General features: G+C 34.6%; 2 protein-coding genes across 2 annotated transcripts in view; one reads left to right on the forward strand and one right to left on the reverse strand.

Moving 5' to 3' along the window:
- The window catches only part of fbp2 (fructose-1,6-bisphosphatase 2), a 13,453-nt gene extending 5,043 nt beyond the window's left edge, over positions 1-8,410 (forward strand). Inside the window, exons 4-7 of the mRNA XM_087813085.1 lie at positions 847-987; positions 2,098-2,235; positions 5,249-5,368; positions 8,142-8,410. Of these exons, the coding sequence (XP_087669211.1) occupies positions 847-987; positions 2,098-2,235; positions 5,249-5,368; positions 8,142-8,327 (585 nt within the window). The 3' untranslated portion in view covers positions 8,328-8,410. The remainder of the gene's footprint in view (positions 1-846; positions 988-2,097; positions 2,236-5,248; positions 5,369-8,141) is intronic.
- A 1,595-nt stretch (positions 8,411-10,005) lies between these two features.
- On the reverse strand, positions 10,006-16,051 carry ctsla (cathepsin La). The gene is made up of 8 exons (XM_087813098.1): positions 16,033-16,051; positions 13,869-13,998; positions 13,675-13,797; positions 13,447-13,608; positions 11,722-11,946; positions 11,491-11,659; positions 11,296-11,413; positions 10,006-10,567 (listed from the first exon to the last, which is right to left on the reverse strand). The coding sequence occupies exons 2-8, from the start codon at positions 13,989-13,991 to the stop codon at positions 10,468-10,470; spliced, it is 1,020 nt and encodes a 339-aa protein (XP_087669224.1). The 5' UTR covers positions 13,992-13,998; positions 16,033-16,051; the 3' UTR covers positions 10,006-10,467.
- Positions 16,052-22,118: the final 6,067 nt, after the last annotated feature.

The raw sequence follows: 22,118 nt of genomic DNA on the forward strand, positions 1-22,118 counted from the left end.
TTCTACAACTTTTTTTTAATTAAAATATTTCTAAAGCAATTTAATAAATTAATAAAATGGTTGAATTTGTTTTTATAATTGTATTGAAAGGTTGGTAATTTGATTAATGTTCTTTAAAATAAATCTATTTTAATTGAATGTCAATTATTTTCAATTCCAATTATTAAAAAATTAAAATATTCAATATATATATAATTATTCGTAGTTTTTTTAATTTAATCATTTTTTGGGTGGAAGTGTTATAAAATAGTTCTGACTAAATCTTTGTATTCAATTTAATATTCTAAGAAACTATACGTGTAAGAGAAAACTGTTATATTTAAAATAATTAAGTGCAATTTCTAAAGAAAAAAACATTGACACATTTAATATGCAAAGTATATCATTAAATTGTTCAATAAAAATAAATTCCACATGGAAATATTTCATTGAATTATTTTAAAAATATAATTAAATGCTTTAAAATAAAGTTTCAATATTTGAAACCTTAAATTAAACCTATGTTTCCTTTAATAAAGGGTTTTTTGTTTGTCAATAATATTTTACGTTTATATAAAGAAACAAATAAGGAGCATTATTAGTAACTTCACCTGCAGTTAGGCTTAAAGGACACAAGAGGGCGACGTTGTACAATTTTATCCATTAATGAATGTTGCAGAACAAGAGAATAAAATGTTAAATTACTTTCTCGGATTCAGTTTGTTTTTCTCCAGAGATACAAGTTTTGTCTGTCATTAAAAAAAGAAAGGAAAAAAAAGTGTTTTATTATATAAAAAAATGGAGTAGAATGACTTGTGTGAAAGTGTTTTCTGTCATTAAATAAAGTTTTTATTTTATATTCTCCAGGTGTCGGAGGGAGAGCCGCAGGACGCAGACGCTCTTCAAGCCGGAACCAACATCGTGTGCGCGGGCTACGCTCTGTACGGCAGCGCCACCCTGGTGGCTCTGAGCACCGGTGCAGGTCTGAACTTCTTCATGCTGGACCCGGTGAGAAGAGAACTGTCAATCATTGACGAGGGTCGTTCAACAGTCTTATCTGCTTCATGTTGGCTTTAGTTCAGAAAACACGTCGTTAAAGCTGTCAATCATCGCTGAAGTAGATCAGTGACGTCAGAATATATTGTTTATTTTAAATGTTTTTTTATGATTCAAATGTTGTTGTTTTTTAAGCGTTGAATTATGTTTTGAACAGTTGAATTAAATCATTTCTACATTGATAGGTTCATTTTTTTAATATAAATTAATTCAATCATTTCTAAATTGAAAGTTTACATTTGTTTTAGTTTTTTTAAATACTTAAGTTCAAAAAATGTCAACTTTGACAACTTTAGTTTTTTTAAATAATTGAATTAAATTGAGAGATTGGCGTATATATAGATATATAATTAATATATATAATTAAATGAATACAATTACGCTTTATTTTAATGTTATTAAATATTATTTAATTTTAAAAAATAATTTGTAATTTTATATATATATAAAAAAATATATATATTTTAATTAAATAATATCAGAATATTATTAAAAAATATTTAATAAAATTAAAATAAAGCGTCATTTTATTAATTTCATTATATATATATATATATATATATATATATATATATATATATATACATAATAAATTATTTATAAATTATTTTTTAAATTAAATCAAATTAAAATAAAACGTTATTTTATTAATTTAATTATTCATTAAAAATGTTTTCTAGCCTTTTAAATGTTTGCAACATAGTGTCAACATGAATGATGTATTTTAAAGTTTGATCATGTAATTAGAATAATATCATTTTTAATATAAAATGTTGGGATAATAGTGACACCTTTTTTACGAATTAAAATAGCGTTGAATATATATTTTACTATTTAAATTATAATATACAATTTTAAGTGTAAAAATATTTGAATCCATTTGAAAATGTCCATTTATTTTAATAAATGATTAAAAAAAACAAAAAAATCTAACCTGTCAATAAACAAAATATTACATTTAAAATAATTCACTGCTTAAAAAACACGTTTATTTGGATTTGAAAAGGTAATATTGTAAATGTTCTGATTCAAAGGTTGAATATTGTGAATGTCTGTGTTCAGGCCATCGGAGAATTCATCTTGACCGAGAGGAACGTGACGATCAAACCAAGAGGGAAGATCTACAGCCTGAACGAAGGCTACGCTAAATACTTCCATCCGTCCATAAACGAGTATCTCAAGCACAAGAAGTACCCGGAGGTCAGAATACACATATACTTGACTATTTGTTTTATCTTCTGGTAAAAAAATATTTCATTGTTTAACATTTTTCATATGTTAAAACATTTTTTATTATTTGTTTATTAAAAAAGGTTGAATTGAATGTATTTTACTAAATAGTTTGACTTTCTAATTCAAATAATTTAAATAATTTATAAATTCAGTATTTTTATATTCAAAGCCCTTTAAATTCAATGTAATAGTACTGACTTTTATTTTTTATACTGAATTGTGATAAAACGTTATGTAAATATGAATAAAAAACATTAGTTTTCTAAAAAGTTATTCAACACATTCATATTCAGTTTTTTGAAAAAACAAACTTTCAACTTAGAAATATTGAAATATTGAAGATTATTCAACATAACAACAATTCAATTGAAGCAGTAAATAATCTAATGGTACTTCATAATAATTGATCATCTGGCGGAGGAACCTCAGAGCTCACTCACACATTAAAGCTGACGCAAGGATCTCTGGCGGTGAAGGACTGTCATCCACATCCTGGTCATGTGACCTGAGGTTCTTCCTGAAACAAGAACCACTGGACGCTGCACTGACCACAGGAAGTGTGTGTTGAAGATCAGCTGCTGACTCTGCAGTCACGAGTCATGACTCGCTTCATATCGTTTAAACACTCTGACAGTCGGTCTAATTGTACGTCTTTATTTATTTTCACTAGTTTACAGGTTTATTTCTGGAGTTAACTCTGAAACGAGCGTCTTGACAAGTTAAGACACAAACTCATGTTGCTTCAGAGAAAATAACATCTTTTTTTTTTATAAAAAAAACCTTTAAGACGCTAATAATTTAATAGAAATAGACATTTTTTATATATTATATTATTATATTATATATTTTATATATTTATATAACTATTGTTTCTTTCTTTTTGGGACCAGATAACAAATGTACAACTGTTCATTTAATTAGTTAATATAACAATAATAATCTAGTATTAGCAGAGTTAGACCTAAAAGTCAGTTTTAAGTAAAGTTTTTTTAGTGTTTTAATTTTCTCTTAAAATACATTTTAAAAAAAGATTAAAACCAATTATTTTTAAATGAAGTTTTTATATCTTCCTTTTGTGTTTTTGTATTTTAATCTAAAATAATTAATTCAAATGTTTTCCTAGCCTTTAAAACGTTGGTAACATAGAGTTTTATATTGTAATTACAATAACTGAAAATTAAATGTTCCTAATTTCAATATATTTTTTAATTCGTAGCCTTTAAAATTCAATACAACTTATTTTTTAAATAATATTTTTTAACGAATTAATATAATGTTGAATTTAGAACATTTAATTTTTAATAATTAAAATATCAAACTTTACATGTAAAAATATTTGATTCCATTTGAAAATATTAAATTTGGTTTAATTTAATTATTAAAAAACAAAACAAATTCAACCTTTCAATAAACAAAGTAAACTGTTAATATATTAATTTGTTAACTCATTATATAATTAGCAGAGTTGGACCTAAATTCAGTTGAAGTTTTTTTAATTTAATTTTTTTTTTTAATTTTCTTTTAAAGTAAATGTAAGAAAAAACTAAAAACTATTATTATTTTCTAAATTAGTTCGTTTATTTTGTCACCTAAATAAAATGTAAGAAACGTGAAATTAAAGTATAAAGAGTCAAATAACAGAGTTAAGTCGAGCAGGTTTACACTGAGTCTGGTTCTGCGTCGTGATTGGCTGAAACCTGTTTATCTTTTCTCTTAGTGTTATTTAAACTTGAATAACTCTTGTTGTGATTTGACTCTTTGAATCAAATTGATTTATATGTTTATTGAGAATATAAACTTTATTTTGACTGATGTTGACAAACATGACAAACGTTGATTTATTAAAACTACAAAATGAGTCAGAATTAAATGATTTAAAATCATATTTCAGTTTAAATTCCTTCCACATCAAGACTCACTTCTTGGTGCCAGAACTCTCTCTCAGTTCTGTTCACTGGTTCTGGTTCTGTGCTGGACTGGGCGGGTCTGGACAGGAAGCCCCCCCCCCTGACTAAGCGTGACTCAGCAGACACATGACTGTGTGTCATGTGACACGAGTCTGAACACGACTGACCTGAGACCAGCTCTGATCAGGTTCACGTGGATAAACTCTTAAGAGATTTTATTCTCTTACGGAAACATGTGTTTGTGTTTTACTAAAACAAATGGTTTTTAACTCGTGTTTATTTATTTTACTCACTGAGTCGACATTCTTAAAAAAAATAATGAAAAGTACTTTAATAATAACAAAAGTTAAGGTGTTTTCTTTTGACATAAATCAGTGACATCAGTTTCCATGGTTTTAATTTAACTTTTAATTCGTTAAAACCTTGAATTTTTAAATGGAAACATTCAATTATCATCTTTAAATCATGTCATTGAATGTTTTGTATATTAAAATGTTGAGTTTGTTTTAATTGAATGAATTAAATTGAATATGTCTCTATGTAACGGTTGTATTTGTTTTATTTTAAATAATTAAATTAAGAATTTGAATATTGTCAAAATAAATTAATAGTATTTTTTACAGATACAATTATTCAATATATATATATATTTTTTAACTATATATATTTTTCCATTTGAAGCCAATTTTAATCAATATTATGTATTTGCACTTTATTACCAACATATTTACATTGATTTTAAAAGACTATGAATGACTATTTTTTTAATTATTGTAATCATAATAAACTAGTTAATTATAGTAAAAAAAAGTTGATTAAGAAAAGGTTGGACTTTTTTAATTGCAATTTTAAGGAGAAAGAAAATGCAAATGATTGATTTCAGTTATTTGATAAAAAACAAAATAAACAAATCCAATATAGAAACTGTTGAATAATCAAAATATAATTAAATGCTTTTAATAATGTTGAATCAATATTCTGATGAAGATATACTTCCATACCTTCACTAACAGTCCATCACGTACTACAGTAAGTCAACAATATTCTCTTACCTTCACCTCCTCCCTCTGCAGGACGGCAGCGCCCCCTACGGGGCCAGGTACGTGGGCTCCATGGTGTCGGACGTCCATCGCACCATCACCTACGGAGGGATCTTCATGTATCCGGCCAATGAGAAGAGTCCTAAAGGGAAGGTGAGTTTGAGAAGAGGGTCAGAGAGAAGGTTGAAGGTCAAGGATCTTCACGAGGTCAAAGTATGAAGTGAAACAAACGTTGAGGTTGTTGACGAGGTTTATTACTTTGTCACGAGTCATGTGGTCTGAAAATACTACAGCACCAGAGTAAAGTACTGGACAATACTACACATATATACTTGTTACTACACTATCTCAACACCAGAGTCAAGTACTGGACAATACTACACATATATACTTGTTACTACACTATCACAACACCAGAGTCAAGTACTGGACAATACTACACATATATACTTGTTACTACACTATCACAACACCAGAGTCAATTACTGGACAATACTACACATATATACTTGTTACTACACTATCACAACACCAGACTCAAGTACTGGACAATACTACATATATATACTTGTTACTACAGTATCACAACACCAGAGTCAAGTACTGGACAATACTACACATGTATACTTGTTACTACACTATCACAACACCAGAGTCAAGTACTGGACAATACTACATATATATACTTGTTACTACACTATCACAACACCAGAGTCAAGTACTGGACAATACTACATATATATACTTGTTACTACAGTATCACAACACCAGAGTCAAGTACTGGACAATACTACACATGTATACTTGTTACTACACTATCACAACACCAGAGTCAAGTACTGGACAATACTACACATATATACTTGTTACTACACTATCACAACACCGGAGTCAAGTACTAGACAATACTACATATATATACTTGTTACTACACTATCACAACACCAGAGTCAAGTACTGGACAATACTACACATATTTACTTGTTACTACACTATCACAACACCAGAGTCAAGTACTGGACAAAAGTACACATATATACTTGTTACTACACTATCACAACACCAGAGTCAAGTACTGGACAATACTACACATATATACTTGTTACTACACTATCACAACACCAGAGTCAAGTACTGGACAATACTACATATATATACTTGTTACTACAGTATCACAACACCAGAGTCAAGTATTGGACAATACTACACATGTATACTTGTTACTACACTATCACAACACCAGAGTCAAGTACTGGACAATACTACACATATATACTTGTTACTACACTATCACAACACCAGAGTCAAGTACTGGACAATACTACACATATATACTTGTTACTACACTATCACAACACCAGAGTCAAGTACTGGACAATACTACACATATATACTTGTTACTACACTATCACAACACCAGAGTCAAGTACTGGACAATACTACACATATATACTTGTTACTACACTATCACAGTATATGGTGTATTGTGATACATATCGTGTCAGTAGATTCTTGAGATCACACACTAGTATGTACTGGTATATGATGTACGTAACTATGATACACACGTGTGTGTGAAGCAGGTCATGTGAGGAACAAAGATAAATTCAGCATAAATCTCACTTCTCTAGACCTTTGATACCAGATCTGCTCACACATGTGTTTCATTTCCCATAATTCCTCCCTGTACGTGTCACTTCCTGAAAGATGAAGCCTTTCTTTTGTTTAAAGATGTACTGTTGTCACCAGAAGAGACTCTGAAGCAACACTGACAACAACACACTTGTTTGTGTAGACAACACACTTGTTTGTGTAGACAAACAAGTGTGTCACTAACACACACGCAGCAACTGTAACTGGATCTGTTTTTCCTCCAGAGTTAAATAAAACTCACAGACGGTGGACGGTTGTGCTGATCCAGCACTTTGTTTATCAGACTGTGTCGACGGATTGTTCCGCTGCAACACAACTACACACAAGTGTTGGATTCATCACGGAACATTCCATCGTGGAGAAATGACATCTTTGATTGTTACACAATCATTTTTAAAGCTTCACACAAACGATGCTTAAATCTATTCCAACATGTGAAAAAATATTTTAGGTTAAAAAAAATACCTTTTTTAAATATGTATATATTAGTGTATGGATTTAAAGGAAGCTTATCTTCTTTTTTATTACCAATAACAGAGAAAAAAACACACATTACACACGTTGTTACACCTAAAAACACATATTTAAGGACACAAAACTATGGAAGTTTTTCAACGTCCGAATATTGAATTTAAAAAACACATTCAAGTTTATTAAAGTGTTAAATGTTTTATGCATTGAAAATGTTACTTATTAACAATCAAATTTAAAATGTGACTCTGAGAAGATCCTGTGATCGATCGAGTAGATCTGTGATCCATTAGTAGTGTCTGCTAGAACCTGTAGAGCAAACTTTAAATTGAATTCAAAAGGCCTTGAATAAATAAATATTGAATTAAAAACATTATTTTTTTTGTGATTTAAATTAGAATATCAAACTATATGTGTATTTTGAAAATGTTAGATTATACATTTATTTTATTTAAATAATAATGATATAATAATTAATAAATAACCTCAATGTAAAAATGTTTTTTTCTTTAAAAATATTAAATGCTTAAAAGAAATTCAAGTTTCAACATTTTAACTGTTAAATTCAACCATTTACTATTCTTATGACACAAAAACTAGAAGTACACAAATGATGTGTCAGAGGTTAGACTTCTGCTTCCTGCTTTCACTGCTTCAGAATAGACCAGACGACTTCTGAAACAACCATAACTTCCACATTCAACGTGAATTTCCATTTTCAGAAAAGAGGAAATTAAAAGAAGTGTTATTTTTGCTGGACCACGTGTTTCTTGCTCTGACCACGACCTCCGTGTCGTTGCAGCTGCGCCTCCTGTACGAGTGCAATCCTGTGGCCTTCCTGGTGGAGCAGGCGGGCGGACTCGCCACCACCGGGACGCAGAGGGTCCTGGAGGTCCAGCCCGAGAGCCTCCACCAGAGGGTTCCCTTCGTGGTGGGCTCGTCCGAGGACGTCAACGAGTACCTGACCTTCGTCAAGAAGCACCAGTGACTCCCCGGAGACCCCCATACTTTTCTACAACCCCCGGACGAGCATCTGTTCTTGAACTGTTCAAATTAAAAGTGTAAAAATGTTGTTTGTTTAATCCTTCTACCGACTAACATATCATGTCTATAAACAAACATTGTAAAAATATCTATATTTCATGAGACTAATGACCTCTCAGTGGAGGTCAAAGGTCAACTTGGTCAGGTTAAGGGCGCACAAGGAGGACAAAATACCCTCATGAAAATTCAAATATGTCCAATTTAATTTTTAACCATATTTATTACATGATATGTACGGAGGATTTGCATAGTTTAATTTTGTTTTGTTTTTTATTGTACGGGGGCGCAAAGAGGCGCAAAGGACCCCCATGAAAATACAAAGTTTTCAATTTCAAATATATGTATTTAATAAATATTAAGTACCAGTTGTAGGACCGGTAACACCGAGCTCTCTCTTCACAGTGCGAGGCTTAAATATACAGTATATACAGTACGTCAATTTCATATTTAATCAATTGTCACGCAAATATTCACTGCGTTTGTTCATTTTAGTGTTTCAACAAATCTTCTGGAGGAGGATCTGGGTAAAGGGAAGTCTAGAGATCGTGGGTAAATACCCTTTTTAATAATATCGTTTTCATTCAGGAAATTGTGGGCAACACGTCCTCTTTCTGACAAACAATGAGTTTTATTCTTCTATATTTGTTACTGAATAACCTTTAAATGCTCGTGTGAATGAAGTGTTCTCTGGTGTTTGTTACACTTTCACTCGTTCAGCTTCAAGTCCCGGTTAATGATCGACTTTTCTTGTTGTTTGCTCACCTCATGGTTCAGTTCTTGTGACTTAACTGTGTTTTTCTCAGGCGTGTTGTTGTGAATCGACATCTTTGTGGCTCCATGTAATCCTGCAGCTCAGCTGACTCGACCCTTAAGACCTGCCGAGCTCAGAGAACATTAGTAGGAAAATAACAAATTAAAAATCTCTTATTAATTGTAAGTAAGTGACAAACAAGTTGTCAAAAAAAGTTACACTTTTTTTCAGTAGAAACTACTTAGCATGTTTGCTAACAGTTAGCAGCTCTGCAAGGGTTGCTAATAATGCTAGCTAGCATTAGTCAAATGTGTCAGAAGCTTTAAATAACTTCTATGTCATCAATTCATCCGAGTTGTAGTGAATAACTTACGGACTTGTTTACGTTCAGCGCGTTACATTTGACACAGATTCAGCCTTTAAAGTTCTAGAGAAATACTTAGCTTTTGTAGTCATAGCCGTTAGCATGTTTGCTAAAAAATAGCAGCTCTGCATGGGTTGTTAATAATGCTAGCTAGCGGAAATATTAGTCAAATGCTTTAAATAACTAACATGACAAGTTATTCAGTACAACCCGGATGAACAGTTGAGGACTTATTTATGTTCAACACGTTACATGTGATGCAGATTTAGCCTTTAAAACTACTTAGCTTTTGTCGTCATAGCCGTTAGCGTGTTTGCTAACATTGTCGTGCTAGCTGGTCAAGCTAAGTCATAGACACCCAGTTATCAGTTAAACTACAGGTTTAAGTGAAATGCTTCAAAAATATAAGAAATGAAAATGTAAAAGATTTTATTATATATTTTCACTCATAAACACGTCAGAATGTATTTGCCAAGTCATCATTTTGATTGAAAAAAAAAAAACGACTTTTTTTTCTTCCTCCAGACAACTTTATTGATCACATGTAAAGTACAAAAACAGATCATTTACAAGAGGCATGTTGTACTTCATCCCGCTCACCAGGTCGCATCCAACGTATTTACAGACAGTCGGCTAAAATATTTTCACACAAATAAAGTGACAAACGAACAGCATGGCGTCAATTCCCTAAAAACTGAGTTAAAAAAAAGAAGAATTTAAAGGCTGCAGAATCTCCCGTCGTCGTGTCGGACTGTGTGTGTGCACAGAAGCCGGTGCGGTATCGATAAAAACACTAGAAGTCGCTCAGACTAGTATCGATAAAAACACTAGAAGTCGCTCAGACTAGTATTGATGAAAACACTAGAAGTCGCTCAGACTAGTATTGATGAAAACACTAGAAGTCGCTCAGACTAGTATTGATGAAAACACTAGTGAAGTCGCTCAGACTAGTGATAAAAACACTGTCGCTCAGACTAGAGGGTAACTGGCAGCGGTCGCGATGCCACAGTGGTTCCTTCTGTCTTTGGCCATCATGATGTAGCCATTCTGACCCCAGTTCTCACTCCAGCTGCAACACAAGAACGATATGTTTTAGGTTATGTTAGAACTTTATTGATCCCTCAGGAGAAGGGATTTAAGAAGAATATTCACATATACTGTAGGTACTCTTGTTTGATATATTCAAGTGATATTCTTTAACTTTCATTTTGACATCACTTAACAGAAGTATTTTTAGGTGTACTGTAAGTATACTTACCGTATAAGTATATAAGTATACTTAAAGTACAAGTAGTATGACCGGGCGGAAACACCTTTAAACAATTTCCAGAAGGAGACCTCCTCAGGGATCAATAAAGTGTTTTACCTTACTTCGTTTATGCTAAAATTGAAGAAGTATATTCAAATGTACCACAAGTATACTCATTTTATACTAAAATTAAAAGGAGAATATATAACTTTTTCCGTTAGGCAACTTTACTATTGTGGTGATCCAGAAGTCAACTGTGCAAAGGATTATGGGAGTGGCTCATAAGTGGCAAAAAAAATACTTTTGGTGTCATTGTTAGATTTACATACATGTACTAGATGTTTGTACATGAACTAGAGAATAGTGCACCTTGAGTATACTTTATACACTGAACTATAGACTAGGAGTGTGTACGTAGTACACTAGTAGAATTAAATGTACTGCTGTAAACTTAAAATGTTTGTGTTTAGTCAGAAGAAGTAGTATATTAGTATAAGTCAAGTACACTCAAAGTACTTATTGCTAAGGGTCATCAACATGGTACTGACCTGTTCTTCACGATCCAGAACTTGCCTCCGTCGACATCCTCGCCCTCGACGCCGTACCCGACCACCAGCACGCCGTGGTCCAGCTCCTCGCTGCTGCACTCCTTCTCGAAGTAGATTCCTGGAGGTCAAAAGGTCAAAAGGTTAGCCACGCCCTGACGGCAAGGAGCGGCGATTTTTGATCCAAAGATGGCCGACCTGATTTGTAGAACTGGAAGGATTCGTGGCCGGCGTCGATGGCGACAGACACGGGTCCCTCGGTCGCCACCGCCTTCATCAGCGCTCGCTCCTTCCCTTTAGGGATGTCCACCATCCCGGTGTCGTTGGCGGCTCGGTCCTTCGGGTCGTAGTGGCACGGCTGGTCGTCCTGAAACACAAGGAGTTAGGCCCGGATCTGAACCGGCAACCTTTTCTTAAGTGTGAACGCACTGTTCCGAGGTACGGGTACGAGTCCTCCGAGTCCAGGCCGCCGTTGTCCAGCACGTACTGGAAGGCCTGGTCCATCAGACCGCCGTTGCATCCCTCGTTGCCCTCGGGTCTGGAGCAGTCCACCAGGTTCTGCTCGCTCAGAGACACCAGCTGACCCGTCTTCCTGGCCATCTGACCCTCCAGGGACCCCGTGGTGCTGAAGGCCCAGCAGGAGCCGCACTGACCCTGAAGGGAGAACGAGAAGGTCAGACACAGAACCTGCACGACCGGATCAAAAGAGGCTTTTCATTCCTAGACGTCGTCGTCACTAAAGTTCTGTTTCAGTCGCTTGAATGTTTTTCATGTTTCCTTCATTGTCATGAAACCACAGACGCACCTGTGCGGGACTTTTTGTGCGACAAGAACACAACACAACTTGTTGTCGCTTAAAGGAAATGGTTGTATCAGGAAGTGTTTTCTGAATATTTTCTCAATAATGTTGAAAAAAGGAGTTCAGTAGACAACAGTTTTTTTTTACATTTCTTTAAAGTCATGATGGTTTGACGCCGACGTTCTCCAGACGCGGCGGCTGCGAGTGTGTTTCAAAGATAAGGCTGAAACATGTTTTCTGTTTGTTTGAAGAAAACATTGACTTTATCGTCCAGAGAGTCGACGCCGTTGAACTTTGGTTGGAACGAGTGAACGTGAAACTGGGTTCGTTGGTGACGAGCATCATTGGTCTGAGAAGACGAGCAGCTGCGAGGAAGGAGGTCACGCTCGTGATCAGAGACTTCTGCAACATGTGTTTGAAACATCATCGTCGCTTCGTAAACAACTTTAGAAAATAATTGGCGTTTCTTCTCATCTCTGTGACCATCAACCTCTCAGAGCTTTTATCCGTCAAAGGATTCTTGAGCTGGTTCTGAACGTTGATCAGAAAGTACTTTTTGAACCAAATGAACGTCCTAGAAGGTCGACCGTCGACTCACTAAGATAAGATCACACAGCAGAGGAATGTTTCGTCGTCACGGCAGCAGGTTCGGACGAGAAGAAAAACACATTGTTATGAAATTAAATTATAATAATATATCAAATAGAATAAATAATCAAGAAATAATTTTATGAATCAACTAAATGTATTTGCCACTCGTATCTAATGTTTCTTATGTAATTTACCTCCTATTGTTTCATTCTTTTTATACTTTACTGTCAAAACCACCAATAATCCACTGGAAATAAACACGTTCAGATTCCGAATTGTTAAAAAAACGTTATTACCATTTTGATTTATAAGATTAAAACTATGATTGAATTTCTGAAAATGTTTTTAAAGTCAAGGCTTGCTGCTGTAGAAGTGTTTTGCTGACATCCCTATGGTTCTCTTTACACACAAATGAACAAAATAAGATAAGATAAACCTTTGGTATAAAGTAGTTCCTTTGAATATGTGGATCTAATGGTGAGTTTCATCCTTGATTCACTTGTTTTAACTTTCATTTCACTGGAAGTTTTGGATTCACTGGAAGTTACCGTCGGCAGCTGCTGAACAACATTCCATCCTCCTGACTGGAAGTATATCCCGGAAGAATGATTTGGTCATCAGAACGAGAAGTTTAATGCTAGTATTTTTAACACAGGATTGTTCTGTGGTGTCAACGGTACAGTATGAGTGACATAAATATTGATAAATACACGAGAACAATAATAAGCGACTCATTAAAGAGTTGAATGTATCGGCGAGTGTACCTGATCTTTCACGGGGGTCACCAGTCCCTTCGTCCTCCAGTCGACGGCGCGAGGAAGCTCCACGAAGTTGGGCTCCAGGAACAAGGATCCTCGGACCTTCCTGTCCTTGTGGTCCTTGTTGGCCTTGTAACCGTTCATCTTCTGCCGGAACTCCTCGTGCGGCTGCAGGCGAGACAAGAGCGTTATTAAGATTCTTAAAGACGCCGGGCGGTCGTGAGAGACTCGTACCATGTCGCCGAAGTGGTTCATGCCCAGACGGTAGGTGTGTTTGCCCACGTCGTGCTCCAGGTTGTGCATCTCGATCTTCTTCAGGTTCTTCTCCCAGACCATCCTCCTCCAGCTTTCCTCCGTCTGTGGAAACAAAACTCTTTGCTCGTCATCGTCGCCGGAACCAACGATGTTCTCGACAGAAGGATCCGCACCTGGTGGTACTTCTTGGTGTGCCAGCTCTTCCACATGTTCCAGTGCTCGTCCAGCTCGGGGTCAAGGGTCGGCGCTGAGGCGGCGGCGCTCAGGCTGATGGCCACGATGGCGAGAAGCAGCATTTTGTTCCTGCAGGAGGAAGAACACCAGGGCGTGGGTGAGTCCAGCCATGATTTATGAAAGAGGAACCAACACAAATGACTCAAGATAATCATGGTTTTAATGAAATACTTCATCAAGAGAAGCTTAAGATCGTTTGTATCTTGTTGTTCTATTGTCTTACAAAACTGAAAATCCCTATAAAAAACAAACAAAATTCCATGCATGTTGTTAATATTTTTGGCCAATAAAGCAGTTTCTGCTCATTGCCAAGTGTTTGAGATAAAGAAAAATGTCTAATATTACAAATATTTGCACGAAACAATTAAGCTTCGAAAAACATTTAATATTTCACATTTACTTGGACTTGCACTGTTAGAACATTGTGTCTCTTTGTTTGATTGACTTTCAAACACCTGAACTAGAGGTTAAACATCACATTACTACACAACTCTTAAGTGATTGTTTAGCCACAATAAAAGCTAATGGAAAGGTTTTTAAATTTATATATATATGTGTGCATATGAGGCGAACCTTTAATGGATTTTCTACTGTCGTAAAGTTTGTCCTCAATTAATCTAACTGTAGTTAATAATATGTAGAAATAACAACTGAAAAGTGATCATTTAAAAAGGCAAATTATATTTTAAAGATTGAATAAAGGTCAGATAAATAAAGAAAAGACGGGAGATTTACGAGGGTCACGACCATGATAAACATCATGAGTCAGCGGTTATTGTTGACAGTTTATCATAAGTTAACATCGTCCAGATAATGAACTAAATAAACCTTTCAAATTTAATAAATGTTTATCGTTGCAATGTTTTGTTTTTTTTTTAGAATCCCTTATTTCGATGGACATACTGTACCAGGTTTGTTAAGACACGACAAAGAACGATTAGAACAGGATAATATAGACTCTAGTGAAGAATAAAGTAAATAAGTATAAATAAAAGTAACCAGCAGTACAGTTGACTCTGACTTAAATACTACGTTACTTTGTTGGTCTTGCTTTGATACATATTTTAATCCTTTGTTTCAATGTTTATTTTATATGTGTGAAAATAAACAAAGAATGTCATTAAAATAGATTAAAACACAAGTATTCATCACAAATATAAAACTATAAAAGTGAACTGATAGTTTCTACTTTAGACTAAATAAATGATCTGAAAACATAGATTAAAAAACAAGTATTTATCACAAAAATAAAACTATAAAAGGGAAAAGATAGTTTAACTTCACACTGAATAAATGATCTGAAAATATAGATTAAAACACAAGTATTTATCAAAAATAAAACTATAAAAGGGAAAAGATAGTTTAACTTCGCACTGAATAAATGATCTGAAAATATAGATTAAAACACAAGTATTTATCAAAAATATAAACCTAGAAAAGGGAACTTGATAGTTTAACTTCACACTGAATAAATGATCTGAAAACATACATTAAAGTAAACCTTGTTCTTGTTCATCAGAGACTTTGATGTTCTGCAGATTAAAGGTTCAGGACTTCAGGACAGATACTAGGACACGGATCCACATCAAGGGTCTTCACTGAAGACTCGGAACAATGACTCGGAACCTTCGAGTCTGACTCACTTGGACTCGCGACAAAAGAACCGAGCCCGCGGCGTCACGTGACCCCCCGAGCCCTGAGGGTCGGACCAGAACAACAGAGACTTGCATCTAAAAAACCCATGAGTTCGATCCAGAAAAGGATGTGTATGTTTCCAGGAGGATGAGTCTCTAGGATCGATTATCTTCCATCGACTGAAGATCGTAAACAACATCGATGGCCTTCAGGCTCGACGAGCAGCGAGTCTAGCTCAACTAAACACCGACGATAAACACGTATTTACACTTAAAAACGATTACATTGGTCGATGAGTTGAATTAAACAAGTATCATCAGGATTTAACTCGTAAATATACATTTTATTCGACAGACAGAATTCCTGGGTTTGTCCCTCCTGGAGCTCCATGAGTAAACAGGTCGAGTAAACACAGGAATAATAGGATTTTAAAATGTATTTTAAATAACGAGTCAGATTAATACTCACTTTATTCCGTCTCTGGTGAAGAAAGAAATGAGAAATAAGCTCCAGACGCTGCAGACAAAGTTTATAAAGGCTTTGAGTGGCAGCTGGAAATCCCTCCCTCGAGCCTTGTGATTGGTCGGTGGCGCTACTGTAGGCGTTAGCCCCGCCCACGACAGTGACGTCACCGCTGGATTCACGTGATTCCTCGCAGGAATGTTTGTCTCAGGTTTGGATGTTTGTTTGAAAACACGGACATAAATGTTGCTGATCGAGAGAACACGTCTATTCTTATTTAAACACGAACGTTAGTCTTGAAGCTCTTATAAAAGGCGACGTTTTCCCGGTGAAACAAAAACAAGAATTAGCACATTCAGCTCTACGTCACATCCGCTCTTACCTAATTAAATGTTGTTTTTCTTACGTGTTATAATAATAAATATATTTTCTAAAGCTATGAAAAGAAGTTTTGTTTTTGCTGATGTTGACCTATTTTTAAAATATATATATTTTGTGTTGTTTTCTTCAAACAATTCTGAAAGACATTAACTAACACGAAGGTAATAACTTTATTTATAACTATTGAATTTAACGTTTTAAGATGAAACTTTTTTATCGTCTCTCTGTAACTTACAGATGTTTTATTGATCATAATATTTCAAGCTCAGATCTCGTAACGTTGACTGCAATTCTAACTTATATTCCTATATGTTTTTTAAAGATATAGTTGTGACTTAGACTTGAACAATAGTTGGATATTGTATCTATTATTTCACTTGTTGTGTCTCGGCTTCTGTCAATCAATAGCCTGACGCGACCATGACATGTCTGTCGGGCAGTGAAGCCACAAGAGCCGTCGAACCTGTTCAGGTGAGTCACGGAAACGAGGCCAGGTGTGTTCCAGGTGTGTTGCAGCTGTAGAAAGTTGTGTTGATAACGAGAAGATAAAGAAGGAGAATGTTATCATCGGATCAAAGTTCATCGGCTCAGACTAGAGCAATAGAACTCTTGGAAATGTATCTGTAGATCATCGACGTATTCATATTTAAAATATAACAAAGTTATCTGAAGAAACTTTACAGTTTAAACTGAACTTGATAAAATAAACATGTGACAGAAACATAACGAGCGACGGTAGCGAGGGATACGCTCTTTTAACAAGCAGAAACCTGGAGTAGAACCAGACTCTACTGCTGTTAACCAGCTTTTGATGGATGGATACATGATAGATGGATGGATGGATTGATGGATAAATAGATACAAGATAGATGGATGATGGATGGATGGATAGATGGATGGATAGATAGATACAAGATAGATGGATGGATGGATACATGATAGATGGATAGATGGATTGATAGATGGATAGATACAAGATGGATAGATGGATGGATGGATACATGATGGATGGATGGATGGATGGATGGATGGATGGATGGATGGATGGATGGATGGATTGATAGATACAAGATGGATAGATAGATACAAGATAGATAGATGGATGGATGGATAGATGGATAGATAGATACAAGATAGATGGATGGATGGATACATGATAGATGGATGGATGGATAGATACAAGATGGATAGATTGATAGATAGATACAAGATAGATAGATGGATAGATGGATAGATAGATACAAGATAGATGGATGGATGGATACATGATAGATAGATGGATGGATGGATGGATGGATGGATGGATGGATAGATAGATACAAGATAGATGGATGGATGGATACATGATAGATGGATGGATGGATTGATAGATAGATGGATGGATTGATAGATGGATAGATACAAGATGTATAGATGGATAGATAGATACAAGATAGATGGATGGATGGATACATGATAGATGGATGGATGGATGGATGGATGGATGGATGGATGGATGGATGGATTGATAGATACAAGATGGATAGATGGATAGATACAAGATAGATAGATGGATGGATGGATACATGATAGATGGATGGATGGATGGATGGATAGATAGATACAAGATAGATGGATGGATGGATACATGATAGATGGATGGATGGATTGATAGATGGATAGATACAAGATGGATAGATAGATACAAGATAGATGGATGGATGGATACATGATAGATGGATGGATGGATGGATGGATAGATACAAGATGGATAGATAGATGGATAGATAGATACAAGATGGATGGGTGGATGGATGGATGGATGGATGGATGGATGGATGGATGGATGGATGGATGGATGGATGGATGGATGGATGGATGGATGGATGAATGGATGGATAGATAGATACAAGATAGATGGATGGATGGATACATGATAGATGGATGGATGGATTGATAGATGGATAGATACAAGATGGATAGATAGATACAAGATAGATGGATGGATGGATACATGATAGATGGATGGATGGATGGATGGATAGATACAAGATGGATGGATGGATTGATAGATGGATAGATACAAGATGGATAGATAGATACAAGATAGATGGATGGATGGATACATGATAGATGGATGGAAGGATGGATGGATGGATGGATGGATGGATGGATGGATGGATGGATGGATGGATGGATGGATGGATGATGGATGGAACTTGTATAATTTCAGGACCTTTGGAAATAAATATATTTGTAATAAATCTAAATAATTGGTTAAAAAATACATTAAAACTCATACTTGTTGATCCATAAATACTTGTAACGTCGCGTGAGAGAAAACTTCTGCTTTTCTGTAAAAATGAATTCATCATCGTCACGTGTTTGTGCTTTGAACTGGTCTGACGGTAGAACGTGGAGTTAACAATAGTTACCGAAACTAAACTAGTTATGATTATTCTTTTACCAAACACCAGCCAAACTGTTCCACGATGATCTTCAACGTCTTCATAGAAAAGAGTTCAAGAAGAAGATCAAAGCTTTGTTTCAAAAACAACTGTCTCTGAATCTGAGCAGGGGCTTCTGGGTAACTGTGTCGGGGGAGGTGAGGCGACTGTGACTTCTTTCTATTGTACGATGAATCATCAGATTCAACTCACCTCCACCTGAGGAGCCTTTACTTCTACATCTGAACCAACAATATCTCGTACAAAAATAACTTCATCTATGTAAAAAAACAAAAGCTGTAACTTGAAAACACTTAATTATAAAAAATACTTTTATAACTTTTATATTTATTACATATTCCGTAGCGTCCCGAGAACAAAACTATCCACTTACTTTTGTGTCCATTTATTCTTTTAAAAGTAATTATAAAACGAAGATATTGGTTTAGTTTATGTACAGTTTGTTCTACTTTTTTCTTGTTTTATTATTAAAATATTGTGTTATATTATTTTAATAAGGACATCCTTTATAATTATATGTTTATTTAAATCTATTTATTCAATGTATAAATGTATACAGTGTTGATATTGGTGTATATTATGTATTTGTTTGCATCTTAATATAAATATTTTACTACAAACTGATGCAAATTAAAATTTTGTTTTAATTCTCCTTCTTCAAACAATGTGTTTTGTTATATTTTTCTTTATTTTAAAACTTGAAAATAAATAACTATAAAAAATATTAATTTGTTTCCATGAAACCAAACCACAGACTTTTATGTCATTTATTCTTTAAAAAATGATTATAAATCTAAGATATGTTATATATCTGTAGAATATATATTTATATTATACTTTATCATGTTATATTGTTAAATAAGGTAAGGTAAGGTAAAACTTTATTGATCTGTTATAAGGATGAATTATATTTTTATAATTTTGTTTATGCATTTATGTGCAGGGTTTTGTTAGATTTAGCTCTATTTCTTATTTATTTATTTATATAATGTTCGTCTTTCTTTTGCATCAACAACCAGGTAAGTAAGTAAGTAAGTAATATATATTTATATAGCGCTTTTCGAGACCAGGGTCACAAAGCGCTTTAACAATCAAAACAATATTTAATAGGTCCATATTTTATACGTGTTTTAAATATTATTATTCATTCATTAAAGGTTTTTTTTGTTCATTCTCTAGTTTCTAAGAGCACTGATGACAAAGATTGTTTGAAACAAAGACGTTAAACTTCACTCTCAGTGAAAATGAAACAACAACACAACATGTGTAGAAGCGACAAACGTTCGATCACGACCTGGAAGTTGAATCGTCGACACAAACACACAAATCAATATCTCGGAGAATAAAGTCCAGAATTTGGCTTCAGTGAAGAAGGAGTTTCTTCCTCTTTGACACAACAAACACACTTCTACGCACACACACAACAAAACACACACTTGGCAACACAACAAACAGACTTCTATGCACACACAAACCAAAAAACACACTTGAAAACACAACAAACCCACTTCTAAGCACACAAACAACAAAACACACAGTTGACAGCACAACAAACGCACTTCTACTCAAACAAACAACAAAACACACACTTGAAAACACAACAAACCCACTTCTACGCACACAAACAACGAAACACACAGTTGACAGCACAACAAACACACCTCTACTCAAACAAACAACAAAAAACACACTTGAAAACACAACAAACACACTTCTACGCACACAAACAACAAAACACACACTTGACAGCACAACAAACACACCTCTACGCACACAAACAACAAAACACACACTTGACAACACAACAAACACACTTCTACTCAAACAAACAACAAAACACACTCTTGAAAACACAACAAACACACTTCTACGCACACAAACAACAAAACACACACTTGACAGCACAACAAACACACCTCTACGCACACAAACAACAAAACACACACTTGACAACACAACAAACACACTTCTACTCAAACAAACAAAAAAACACACTTGAAAACACAACAAACACACTTCTACTCAAACAAACAACAAAACACACACTTGACAACACAACAAACACACTTCTACGCACACAGACAACAAAACACACACTTGACAATACAACAAACAAACTTCTACTCAAACAAACAACAAAACACACACTTGACAACACAACAAACACACTTCTACTCAAACAAACAACAAAACACACACTTGACAACACAACAAACACACTTCTACTCAAACAAACAACAAAACACACACTTGACAACACAACAAACACACTCTACTCACACAAACAACAAAACACACACTTGACAACACAACAAACACACTTCTACTCACACAAACAACAAAACACACACTTGACAATACAACAAACACACTTCTACTCACACAAACAACAAAACACACACTTGACAATACAACAAACAAACTTCTACTCAAACAAACAACAAAACACACACTTGACAACACAACAAACACACTTCTACTCAAACAAACAACAAAACACACACTTGACAACACAACAAACACACTTCTACTCACACAAACAACAAAACACACACTTGACAACACAACAAACACACTTCTACTCACACAAACAACAAAACACACACTTGACAACACAATAAACACACTTCTACTCACACAAACAACAAAACACACACTTGACAACACAATAAACACACTTCTACTCACACAAACAACAAAACACACACTTGACAACACAATAAACACACTTCTACTCACACAAACAACAATACACACACTTGACAACACAACAAACACCAAGAGGTGCTGAATCATCAGTAATAGTCCTGGAGACCGAACTAGTCTGGAATAACAGTTTTGAGGACTGACCTTTGACCTCTCTGTGATATTGATGCACACATGAGGTCACTTGAGTTATTGTTGACGTGACTTTGCAAAAAGATAAAAACGACTCGGTGTCAACATAACAGGAAGTTCAATATCACAGAGTTTAACCTTCACTACTGATGATGATGAAGATGAAGATGATGATGATGATGATGATGATGAAGATGAAGATGAAGATGATGATGATGATGATGAAGATGAAGATGATGAAGATGATGATGATGATGATGATGATGATGAAGATGAAGATGATGAAGATGATGATGAAGATGAAGAGGAAGAGGAAGAGGAAGAGGAAGATGAAGATGTAGAAGATGAAGATGATGAAGATAATGAAGATGAAGATGAAGATGATGAAGATGATGAAGATGATGAAGATGATGAAGATGATGAAGA

This window comes from Callionymus lyra, chromosome 1 (genome assembly GCF_982586985.1).
Source record: "Callionymus lyra chromosome 1, fCalLyr1.hap1.1, whole genome shotgun sequence".
Lineage (NCBI taxonomy): Eukaryota > Metazoa > Chordata > Actinopteri > Syngnathiformes > Callionymidae > Callionymus > Callionymus lyra.